The sequence below is a fragment of the Octopus bimaculoides genome, chromosome 23 (assembly GCF_046866305.1).
Source record: "Octopus bimaculoides isolate indiv1 chromosome 23, ASM4686630v1, whole genome shotgun sequence".
In the NCBI taxonomy this organism is placed as follows: Eukaryota; Metazoa; Mollusca; class Cephalopoda; order Octopoda; family Octopodidae; genus Octopus; species Octopus bimaculoides.
Genome location: NC_142950.1, coordinates 36,814,852 through 36,827,788, shown reverse-complemented (window position 1 = coordinate 36,827,788; position 12,937 = coordinate 36,814,852). Strand labels below are relative to the sequence as shown.

The 12,937-nt window shown below is 33.7% G+C and overlaps 1 protein-coding gene across 4 annotated transcripts in view; it reads left to right on the top strand.

The window, feature by feature from the left end:
* LOC106874472 (uncharacterized) overlaps positions 1 to 12,937 on the top strand; it is a 152,072-nt gene that overhangs the window by 107,476 nt on the left and 31,659 nt on the right. For all 4 annotated transcript variants that reach the window (XM_089340256.1, XM_089340257.1, XM_089340255.1 and 1 more), the window contains exons 28-41: positions 835 to 1,106; positions 1,845 to 1,981; positions 3,200 to 3,356; positions 3,712 to 3,813; positions 5,588 to 5,746; positions 7,007 to 7,333; positions 8,305 to 8,433; positions 9,094 to 9,228; positions 9,578 to 9,714; positions 10,358 to 10,571; positions 10,913 to 11,023; positions 11,240 to 11,350; positions 11,692 to 11,838; positions 12,720 to 12,937. The exon at positions 12,720 to 12,937 is cut by the window's right edge and continues 128 nt beyond it. In XM_089340256.1, coding sequence (XP_089196382.1) covers positions 835 to 1,106; positions 1,845 to 1,981; positions 3,200 to 3,356; positions 3,712 to 3,813; positions 5,588 to 5,746; positions 7,007 to 7,333; positions 8,305 to 8,433; positions 9,094 to 9,228; positions 9,578 to 9,714; positions 10,358 to 10,571; positions 10,913 to 11,023; positions 11,240 to 11,350; positions 11,692 to 11,838; positions 12,720 to 12,937 — 2,356 coding nt within the window. The remainder of the gene's footprint in view (positions 1 to 834; positions 1,107 to 1,844; positions 1,982 to 3,199; positions 3,357 to 3,711; positions 3,814 to 5,587; positions 5,747 to 7,006; positions 7,334 to 8,304; positions 8,434 to 9,093; positions 9,229 to 9,577; positions 9,715 to 10,357; positions 10,572 to 10,912; positions 11,024 to 11,239; positions 11,351 to 11,691; positions 11,839 to 12,719) is intronic.

The window sequence follows — 12,937 nt, the reverse complement described above, 5'->3', positions numbered from 1 at the left end:
TATTGCATCAACTTGAATTTTAAACCCATGGACTTTTGGTAGATGCAATAAAATCCTGGTATGGTTTGAAACTCAGTTCTCAAGCAACACTGATAGTAACAAAACTATATTGTTAAATTCCGTTTATATATTTGTTTTGCAACATTTTTGATGTGAAATCGTGTGTTGAAACAGATGTTGTTGTACTTGGGGATGGTCATATTGCCAGTTTAGCCAATAAAAACACACGCACTGTATATTTGGTGTTAATTTGCTTCAGCTTTATATTACATTACATCAATCCTATTTCGGCCAGAGTTCTTTCGTCACACTTCTGCGACCTCATCAGTGGTCTTTTGTTTTCTTCTTTCTTATGTGTGTCCCACCTTGCTAACTATCATCTTGCTAAGTATCATAAGAAATTTGATACTCCCTAAAAGGAAGGGCATTGAGAGCAAAAGATTTCTAAATCTTTTGCTCTCAATTAGAGAGAAATTACTTTAACCTGAGGTATTAAATGTTGAGCAATAATTTGCATGACAGATGGAGAAGAAGTAGGCTGAAAAAATGATTGGGCATTAAAAGTTAATGTATGCAAGAGAAATAACAGCATTGTTTGTAGTATGTAATGTAAATCAACAAGGAATTATGAGGGGAAAGGCTGTGTATGTTGAAAGTTCTAGGTACACATGATAAAGAAAAACATGAGTAAAACTAGTGAGTTCAAGATGTTATGTGTGACAGACAAAAGAACAAAAAATTAAGATGGATGCAGAAATATTGTCTGTTTGTGTGGGGGGAAATAGAAGCTAAAATGTTGATGTTTATTATGATGGTGATGATATATATTTCCAGTGGATTCAAACCAGAGTTGATAGAAGTTTACCTTGGTGTGTATAATATCTCCAAAATGGAACCTCACCGTGTAGTGAAGAAAGTGCAGCGTATTGTATCCCATGACTTCATATGGGTACCAAAGAATGACATTGCACTGCTACAGCTGGAAACACCAATTCAATTCACTGATTATATACAGCCAATCTGCCTAATTGGCAAAGACGACATTTTCACCTTTGCCTCAAGTTGTCATGCCTCTGGCTTTGGACACACTTCATCAAAGAATCCTGGTAAGTCATCCATGCTGTTCATTCTCACACTTCAACCTTATGTTGTCATTATCTCCTGAAACCAATCCCCAAGCTGACCCTTGTCATTGCTTACCAAACCACACCCTGTTATGTGTCTTCTCAAATCCTTTACTACCACCTCACCATATAATCCACTCCTTTATCCTATCACAGTTTTCTTTGCTCTCCTCAAACTACACTTGTTATTGCTCTTCTGTTTTACACTGCACCTTCACTACTGTTGCCATACACTAAATCACCACTCACTTCTTAAAGTTGCTAAAGTGTACAAATCTGACCCATTGAAAGGAATTCTCCAACCTTTTCTGCTCAACAGTAAACAAAGTGCTTGGGTCCTTTTAGAAAAAGAATCCAGCTATATAATATAATTTCTTCCTCAATTTTCACATGAATTTTCTCAGTGATGACATTAAAAATGTTTAATCTATGGTTGAAAATGTTTAATCTATACCTTTAATATGTGGCTCCCGTAGCTAAGTGTTTGAATAATTAATAACAATAAATGGAAAAGGATAAATTTCTCAATGGTCAGTATTGTATTTGTTTTCTGTTTGGTGTTGAAGAAGAAAACATGTGACAACCAACTTTTAAACAACCATTTTTGAAGCTTTATTGCATTTGCTTTTTATTTTTAGAATGTTGAATATTTAAAGAAAATATGATTTGTAGATATTAATTGAATTTGGAAACCTTACTGGAATTTTATCTTTCTTGTAGTTCCTTCTAAAACATTGCAAATGGCCAAAATGTCACTTTGGCAGACTAAGAAATGTAACAGTACTCATGTTTGGAATGGTCGAATTAAAACTAGCATTTGTGCTGGACATTACTCTGCACAAGTTGCTGTCTGTCTGGTGAGTTGGCTTACATATTCCAGTATAGATTAACACTTCTAATTTATACCTTCTCTATAAATAAGACACATTGTCTAACCACATCAAATATTTTTGATTTGGGCTGTAATTTGGGGTCCATCTTGGTTCAAGAATGAATGCTTAGAGCTCTGTACCAACTTATTAGGCACTCACAGATTTTAATGCCATTTACAGAAAATAATTAAGAGATGTGGCATATATTAACTCTGATTTTCATTTTCTAAAGGTTGTGTCAGGATACATTTGGGGTTTTAACAGGGAATGAGGCACTGGGATGGATCAGATACTGTTTTGGGAATGTTTAAGCTCAACCTATTCTGGCTGATAACAAGAAGTTTTCTGCTAAAGTAAGATAGAGTCAGCAAGTTTCAGTGACCAGAATCAATTTAAATAGTAAATATATATACCAGACTGTGAATAAATGAATTCTAGTGTGATATGATTAAAAAATCTCATAAAACCAGAATCTTTAGTATTAAAAACAAGAAGTTTGTGAGTTACTGAATGGATGGCATTCTTGGAAATACACAAGTCAATACACGGAAACTATTAGAAATATATATTCTCCCACAAACACACAACCATACCTGCAGTTGATAAAATCTGGCAATCTCTCCTACTGATCTTTTATTTTATCTACTTTGATTTTATGGCATAAAATACCCTATTAATAAACACATTTCCCCATCTAATAGAAACAAATAATATATCATACACAAAGAAGCACAACATATTAAAAAGGCCATCAAATTTTGAGATTACTGAACTATTTACTCTGGGAAACAAGAATATTATTCCAGTTGGTGTGACCATTAGCTGAAGATGTAAAATTTAGTGGAGAAGATATCTGCAGAATACTAGAAGATTTGAACGGTCACAGAACGTTCCCTGATCTGTTGCTTGATGAATTGTTTCAGGTTCCATTTTGGATTTCAGAAACTACTGAAGAAGTCCCTAATTAATAAAAGAAGTTATAAAGTTATGCTTAAGTATTTTTGCAGGTCATGTATTGCTATAATGGTTGCTGGAATGCTGGTAGTGTATACCAGATGTAGCTCTTTCAGTTTACTGTGGGGAATATTCTCAGGTTGATGGTTATAACTGGGGTGGTCATTATGATTTTCCGATGGTGATTGGTAACTATAGTGGTGCCCATGATGGTTAGTGTTGGTAATTAAATGTGACATATTGTTCCAGGGTGACAGCGGAGGGCCTCTATGGTGCGAAGATGAATTTGGAATTGCAAAGCTAGTGGGAATCACTAGTTTCGTCGCTGATACATGTGACAAACCTGGAAAACCTGGCGTGTTTACTGATGTCAAACTATACTTACCATGGATTGAGGAGAAAACTGGTATGTAGCATTGCAAACTGCCCTTACAGAATTTAAATAATGTGAATAAATTGGCTTAAGTTTTCTTTCAGAATAAACATTTAGCAAATACTCACACACTTATTCATGTGAGAAGAGATCCAGAGGAGAAGAATTATTGCATCATTTGATAGTTATATCTCATTAAAATAGTCTGTGGTGTATAAACAATGCTTTTCTTAATTATAATGTACGGTAATAAACTGCCTTTCTCATTGACAATGTCATGTGGGCTAGTTTCTACAGACATAGATACATTTTCTCTCTTCTTTTCTCTCATCCACAGGGAAATATATCACCATTAATTTTATAACAATGTGTATTTTTAATATTTCAGCTTGTGCATTTAAATGTAGGAACCATTCTTGTTTGTTTGACAAAGCCCTTGTTTGTGACAGAAAAGCTGATTGTCCAGATAAGAGTGATGAAGATATTTGTGGTAAGTACTGCTTCATATTAAAAAGGTATTTGTGGCCCTAACCCTCCCCCTACTGTACAAGTGTCATAATTTTATGGTGGTGTGTCTCTTGGAGTGTGACTCCCATTTTAGTCTTTTTTCACTTCTAGGACATTTTTTTCTTTTTTAGTGCTATATTTTATGATAATTTGGCTTTTCTCCCCAACCATTTACCATATCAGATTCCTACCCTCCGTGTCTTCTATTTCATTAAATAACAATAGGTCTTTGTTTACTTTTTCTTTTGCAACTGCTCTTTTTTTTCTCATAGGTTCATCTGAAAAACTGGTCTTAATTAAGATCAATCTCAATTACCCATTCCCATTAAATAGATTCAGTCATTTAGTCACAGCTTGGGAATGGTGAGGAATGGTGAGGAATGATTGAACCAGTTCTTATTTGGATTTGTTTTTATGGAAAGAATTTTGGTTCTTTGCTATTCTTAACCTGTACTTAGCTCTTCTGATTGTCAAGATGCTTTTTCCTATTGTGAAAATTCCTGTTTGTTTGAGCAGGGACTTTTTTTAAGTGATCTATTGATCTCTGTTCATTAATTTTGCTCTGATCATTATTTCTTCTATTTTCTTTATTATTTATGATTGATTTTTCTTCAATATTGATTTCTTTTAATCCAGTGTTTTGTGTACTTTTTACTGTTTATTATTGAGTCTTTTAGTATATTTTAGTTCCAACTCATTGTTTGCGGGTTTTGTTTCCATGGAAATGTCTTTTGGGATTTTATTATTCATCATATTTTTTTTCTGTGCATTTTACTGCAATTTCCAGAATTTTTCTGTGGTAATTTAATTATATTTTGAGGGTCTATTTTTTGATATATTTGTTATTTTATTTAATCTGTGACAGCTTCTTTTTGTATTTCATGCATTCTGTTGTGTTTTCTTTTATTGGTTTCAGGCAGTTTTCCAACTTTTTTCTTTTGCTATTACTTGCTTTTGTTTTATTTTATTTATGTGCATTTTATATGAATTGTTCTTTTTGTTTCTCTGATTGCTTCTCCATGCACAATAAATCTTCGTGCAGTTTCTTCAGTTTTTCCTCTTCTCTGTAACTTATACATCTGCTTTATGTCTCTCTTGTGTGCTGAATATACTTGACTCTAGTAACAATGTTTAATTGACTCTAGTATAGATGAATAATGTATGATGTTTCAAGTCATTGTAGGGTGATGAGCTCATAGAACCATTAGCTTGCCAAGCAAATTGTATGGCAGCATTTTGTCCATCCTTATGTTCTGAATTCCACTGAGGTTGACTTTGTCTTTCATCCTTTTGGGGGTCAATAAAATCACTTGGCAAGCTGGCTGAGTTATTTGAACACTGGACAAAATGCTAAATGCCATCTCTTCCATCTTTATGTTCTGAGTTCAAATGCTGCTGTGATTGACTTTGCTTTTCATCCTTTCTGAGTCATTAAAATAAGTACCAGTTGAATACTGGGGTAATTGACTAGCCCCTTCTCCCACCTACAATTGCTGGTCTTCTACCAATGTTTGAAACTGTTACTAGTGGTGGTGTTAGTAGCCATGTAGCATGAATATCATTAAGAAGCATGGTACAATGGAATAACAGTATACTATATAATGTCATTGATGATGGTATAACAACCATCGCCTGCTTTTCCTAGAAACTTCCCATCATTATAAAGTGTTTTTCTTATTGTTTTGATAAATTAATGAATTGCTTTTTGTTATCTCTCATTCGCTGTCTCTCTCTCTCTCTCTCTCTCTCTCTTACAGAAAAATCTGTCAATTGTACATTTGATGACAAATTTTTATGTGGCTACAACATGACAGACCAATGGCTCTGGAGTGGTTCCCGGATGGAGGACAGCACGGTCAACTTCAAACACAGCAGAGAATTTCCTCAATTTGATCACACCTACGGTGGACCTCCAGGTCAGTCTTCTAATTTCTTTGTCTATGACAAACAGATAACCCTTTTCTCTCTTTCTCCATTTATTTCTCACAGCAAAACATTGCAGTTGTTTTGATTTTTCAAACAAAACTATCAAAGCCATTTGAAACTCTGAAGAGGCCTAATAAGTATGAAATAGGTGTGAAGTTATCATTATATCTAACAAAGATCCAACTCTCTCTTTATTGCACTGTCAATTTTTGATGTTCTCTCTTATCATTAACACTAATGAATTTCTTTCTCGTTAGGAAATTACACACCTTCACGTTTACACTACATCTCCATACTTATTGCTGCTATATTCACACACTGGTATAATCATCACATCACAACTACTAACCTACTTCTGTGTTGTACTGATGATAGTATCACATAGTTTCTTTTAAATGTGTGGCAACAAGAAACATGAATCTGTCTATAAAAAACATATATACATCATGTAGATAACTTACCCTACTTTTATATATATACTTTATATATATATAGACATTATATATCTTTATGTTATATATATCACTGTCTAGTTTTATGTCTTTTTTTTTGCTTTATTTACTATCATTCCAAGAATATTGAACAATTCAATCTGATGACTATTTGGGGTTTATCCTTCTCATAGCTTAATGACAGTGAAAAAACTCATTATGCCTCAATATAAATTTGTGGAATTAGGTATCTAGTTTATATTTTAAAAAATATGTATATAAAATGAACGTCATCATCATCATCATCATCATCATCATCATCATCATCATCATCATCGTCATTATTATTATTAAGGTGGCGAGTTGGCAAAATCAGGTTCTAAGTTCAAATGCCGCTGAGGTTGACTTTGCCTTTCATCCTTTCAGAGTTGATAAACAAAGTACCAGTTACACATTGAGGTCGATGTAATCGACTCAACCCCTCCCCTCCCCTCAAGATTGTGCCTACAGTAGAAAGGATCATTATTATTATTAAGGTCGGGACCTGGCAGAATTGTTAGTGTACTGGATAAAATGCTTTGGTGGCACTTTGTCCATCTTTACATTCTGAGTTCAGATGCCACTGGGGGTCTACTTTGCCTTTCATACTTTGGGGGTTGATGAAATAAGTATCAATCAAGTACTGCGGGGTCGATGTAATTGACTAGTCTCTTCCCCCAAAATTTCAAACCTTGTGCTTATAGTAGAAAAGATTATTATTATTATTATTATTATTATTATTATTATTATTATTATTATTATTATTATATTTTTCTCTAGGTCGTTATATCTGTGGTTATTCAAAATATTCAGTTGTGGAAACACCTGTCTTTGAGGCTAATAAGGCAATGTGCTTACGGTTTTTTTATCAACTCTGGGGTAAAGGTACTTCTAAACTCCAAGTTTTGTTGGTCAATGAAATGACACTGAACATCACAGAGTTGTTGACACTGACTGAAAACTCTCCCCAGGACTCTTGGCAAATGGCAAGTCACACTTTTAAAGTTGTTGGAAACTTCAGTCTGAAATTCGTTCTCAGAAGCTCTGACATGAATGGTATGGCCATTGATGATGTTTTAGTATCTCCTGAAGCATGTTCGGACACAAGTAAGTGCTTCTTAATATTTTCTCTTTTTTTTCCTCTGATATTTCAGAACAGAAGAACACTTTGCAGATAATTTGTTGATTTTTATTGCTTTTTAAAGTTTCTCCAGTTTTGTGTTATATTGTTATTTGATTTCCTTTTTAATTATCATCATAATAGCTAGCATTTTACCTTAATTATTTACCATTAATAATTATTTATTAATTTATTTATTAATTATTAATATTTATTTACCATTAATAATGTGCCTACAAGCCATAATTTCTGTTTTCTTTCTTGTAAATGTGACAGGAATAGTAAAGTGGATGTTAGCCTACTTAATTTATGACTACAAAAGGTCTGATCAAAAAGTATAAAAAAATTACGACATATTAATTCAGCATTTCATCTCCTTCAAAGTAAGACCCCTTCTGAAGCCACACAACTAGATTCAGCATCATTTCCATTGATGCAAACATTCTTGGAATTCCTCTTTTGAGAGAGTGAACAGCTGCCTTGTCACATTCTCTTGGATTTCCTTTACATTTTGAAAATCTTGTTCCTTTCAAGAAGGATGTGATTTTTAGAAAGATTCTTGGCTGTAATAACCTTCAACCCGTGTCTCTTTCCATGCATGCACTTACACACACACTTGTGCATATTTCCTCTGCCAAGATCACTGATGGAACCTCTGTGGTGTGGTGAGGCAACCACACCCTACACACTTTACTTCCAAGCATTGCTATAAACAATAGAAGCAAATGAGAACATTATATCTCAGTGTGCAAACACGACAGAGTTGAAGGTCAATCTGTGCCAAATCGTTTCACTCTGCATACTTTAGCTCTTTTGCCATAGTAACATTCCCTCATACTTTTCAGTCAGATTTTGTACTTGAATTCCGTTCCAAAACTGATAAAAAAAATTGCTAATTGATATTACATGATTTTATTGTCTCTCACACATTTTTCACTGGGATTTTCTCTTTCTGTAGGTTGTCTCCAGAATGAGATCTCTTGCTATCAAGAGAAAGGTGACAATGCTCTGTGTCTACGAAATGAAACCAAATGTAACATCCTGAATCATTGTGGGAAAACATCAAGTGATGAAATCAATTGTACAGGTAAAAAAAAATCTGAATTTATTTGTGTTTGTAGGGATATAGACATTTCTCTCAAAGCTGTCTGATGTCAAGGTAAATACATCTTTGTGTAAACAAACTCACTTGTCTTATAATTCATTAATATATATATACACACATATAAAAATACTTTAATTTATTCAATACTCTGACATTAATACCTACAAACACAATCTTTATTTGACTAGATATCCAACTTCTCTGTATTACCCAGTTCATAGATGAAACATTCTGTTCAAGCTAATACGAGTTTGTAAGAAACCCAGGTGCAAAAAATACCCATCAACACAGCTGAATGATCAGAGGATCCAGTTGCTTCTTCCTGAATTATGAATTAAACAAGATAATATTTATTCATCTTACAGAATAGAAAGTCAATTATTGGATCTTTCATGATCAGACGCTGCCATCAATGAATGATTAATCCTCCCCCAAAATTTAGGTTTTAGGAGAATTGTGTGACACCTGCTCTGGATTTGAATTCAAGTCTCATAAATAGAATGTCCAGCATCTCTCTCTCTGTCCCTGGAGCCATTTGACTCTCCACTACATCCTTTTATCAGCCTGTAATTCCAAGTTAAATGGTTTTTCAAGAATATTTTATATGTTGTTTTGATTTAATTTGTTTCTTACTTTCACTAGATTCCTCCTATCACTGTAACTTTAACGATGGAGTGTTGTGTGGAATTGGAGAATCACCAGAGGTAGACTACAGTTGGATCTTTGTACCTGCCAGTTTTACTGAGACACTTGATCATACATCAAAAGCAAGCTCAGGTAAGTGAAAGGGCTACATTTTGTACCTATTTCTTAAATGACAACACAAGTGTTGGATTGTTTTTAAAATGAGAATATTTCCATGTGGTTCCAGTAAAAAGGCAAACAAAAGTTTTACAAACTCCATTTACCTTTCCTGCTTAATAGTAATTTCAACTGTAAAATGTAAGTTTTTACCTGTTAACTATGAAGCTAAATGGAGACAGAAAAGTAAAGAGCATTTCTTATTTTTAATTTAACTCTTTCTGGTAGTTATAACATTGTCATTCACTTTGTATTCTATCTGCCCTTATTTCAAGCTGTGTTGAACCAATTGGTAACAAACTGACATTTTTGTCTTCTTTTGTAGGTATGTTGGCTTATGCCCGAACACATTATGAAACCTTAGAACCATGGGTACAAAGAATGGTATTAAATCTGAGACAAGACAACATACCTCACTGTCTTAATTTTTATCTCAAGTATGAATCAACTGCAAATATGCAGGTAAATAAAGGACTTCCCATGCCTTTGACTCTAATATATGTATGAAACAATTTTAAACATTTATTTTTCTTTGTTTTAATATAACCACTTCACTGTTCAGAGCTTGTTTTTAAAACAGCTGTGACTCTACAATAGAAGCACTCAAGGCCTTTGTGACACACTTTTCTTAGAAAATGAAATTTTCTGTTTTTTTGTTTACAATGACAAAAGGATGTTTAAAGATTCACTTCAACCTCCTCATTATGGTTGCCTTTCTGACTGTTTGTTCATGAATGAACGTTAATTGCTTGTAGGCACACCCTATTTCATTATACGACCAAGTCTGTTAAAGGCTTATAAGTCAATAATGTGTCCTACCTGCATGATTCAATCACTTATAAACATTATCTCTAAAGATTCTCTTTAGAAATTAGAGCCAGCACTGATTTGTTACGATGGTTCATATATGAATTCATCTTTTCTACTTTAAAGCTTCTATTAATTTTTGGTGATGGTTGTTAATTAGGGCTGAGTCAGGTGTATGTGCAGTGCTTAGGAATTGATAAATCATCGTCTTCATCATCATCATCTCCACCATCTTCATTTTTCTCCCCATCCCTAAAAGCTGCACACATCTAACCCTCATGTTTACACCTTTTGATAGGTCAGTCTCAGGAATCACTCAGAAAAATTAATTCTCTGGACCTACAACAAAACATCGATTGTTAAGTGGTCAAAAGTACAACTGACGTTACCATCTGTTGGTCAAGAAACAGAGCTTTATTTTGATGTGATCGGCAAAGTACTAGACTCCTCAACAAAGCGCCGAGTTATGATTGATGATATCAGTATCGAAAGAGGTGCCTGCCAAAATCTGAGTAAGTATTTCTATCTCTTAAAAGTATTCCTTGTCTCTTTTTTTTTTGTTTAAGTACTAATTTTCAAAGTGTATATGAGAAACTAATTAACAACATACTCCAGTGTATACTTAAATCCCTTCAAGGTAATCTTTTCTGCTAATCTATTTAGGATCATTGGAAGAAACACCAGTGAAAGATTGAAAGGTTTAATTAGGATTTTTATTTGTGATGGATGTTTGACCCATGCCAGGCTACCAAGAATTATTTAGTTATACCAATGACAAAAACAATCACAAATATATTTAACATCATTTCTCATACAACGAAGAATCTTCATTGTTTCATTTATTTTTTTTCAGGTTGTGAACCAGAATGGTTGCCTTGTAAATCTGGAGATATGTGCTACCATTCATCTAAGCAGTGTGACCGTGTTATTGATTGCCTTGATTCCAGTGATGAGAAAAAATGCAGTAAGTTTTATCTGACACATGTTGGCAAAATCTTGACATAAGTTTTAGCTATGTGTAGTAAGTACAAGGTCGTGGATAGAAACTACTGTGTTGAAACTGTTTGGTCAATCTGTCTTCTTGATATTATATTATAATACAGACACATAGACACTAGAATTAATTTCTCTTATCTTTTCTTCATAATCCTTGATTAATCAATTCTCTTTTTATCATTAGAATGCAGAAATGATGAATTCCAATGTGACTCTGACATCTGCATAAGTTACTCAAAGACTTGCAATGGAGAAAATGACTGTACTGATGGGAGTGATGAGATTCGGCATTGTGGTAAGTTTTTGATTTTTCTCTCATCTCGCAACTAAGAATTATATCGTTTTAATGTATCTCTTTCTTTATTTTCCCCACCATTTCTTTTCTGTTGTTCCTTTGAAATCTTGTAACACTTTTATATGCTGATAGTCACTTAGCAATGCATATAATCAGACAGATTAAGTCATTCTTAAGAACAATAGCTACAGGAAAGTTTGAATTCATGGCCATGTTGTAGATTGTCATGAAAATTATGCCTCATATAATTTGAAATTATTTTATTCTTTCTTCCCTCTCTTGCAATTGTGTATTCTTTACACAGACATACTTGTAAATCTGTTTTGTTTCTACTTTCCCAGATATTTACAAAAATGTAAACTGCTCTTTTGAAAAGGAGTTCAAATGCGGTTATAAGAGTAATGGCACAAAATTCACATGGATTCGAGTATCGGGTACAACACCTTCTGCTAATACAGGGCCATCAAATGACCCCTTTAACAAGACTGGTATGTATCTCACCTGAATGGCATATAAATATATACATACATATATGTATATGCACACACACTCACGTATATATCAAAATTACAGTCCATACATATTCTGTAGGAACATAAAAATACAAGATTTTAGATATAAAAGTGACTGAAGTGTAGCATCCATTGAACTGTAACAAGGAGGTTTTATCATTCTTCTGCTTGCATATTGATAGGAGTTCAGAATTCATATTCAAAATTGGACCCTTAGCAAAAAGGATCTTCATTGCTTCCATCATTGCATTTTATTACCATTATAAGAATTGGCCCTTACATTTATGGCTACCATAATGAATGTTTCTACCATTCAGGCTCCAAATTACAAATGCATATATGCATGTTTGTTTGTTTGTTTGTTTGCTTTTGTGTGTGTGTGTGTGTGTGTGTGTGTATGTGTGTGTGTGTGTGTGTGTGTATATATATATATATATATATATATATATATATATGCATATATGTATTTATATATATTCATAAATGTAATACATGTATGTGTGTGTGTGTGTGTGTGTGTGTGTGTGTGTGTGTGTGTGTGTATGTTTACATACACGTGTGTGTGTGTGTTCCTTAAGTAAGAATTTTGTCTTGACATTTTATACTTGTGTGGAGATTAATTTGTGCAATAAACAGAGTAAATTTATCGATTGTTTCCTGCTTAGTGATTATTGTGATTGACTTTAAGAATGTTAAGAAAGGAGTTGCTGTAAGAGTCCTACCCAAACAATTGTATTAGATTAATGTGATCCCTAAAACTGCAAATCAAGACAGTGACTGAGAGTTTATCATCTGCTGTTGTGTTTACTATGATTCTAGAATTGAGGATATTATCAGTATTTTTGTTTCCATTTTAGGATCATACATGTATACTGAGGGATCGAAAGGAGAAGAAGGTGACATTGCAGCATTCACTTCACCAAATTTCACAGTCAGCACTGTTGCAAGCCTTACCTTTTATTACAGCATGTATGGCGAACAGATGGGCACGTTGCAGCTGATGGTCAATCAGTTAGACATTGCACATGACACTATACTCTGGCAGAAAACAGGAGACCAAGGAAAGTTGTGGCAT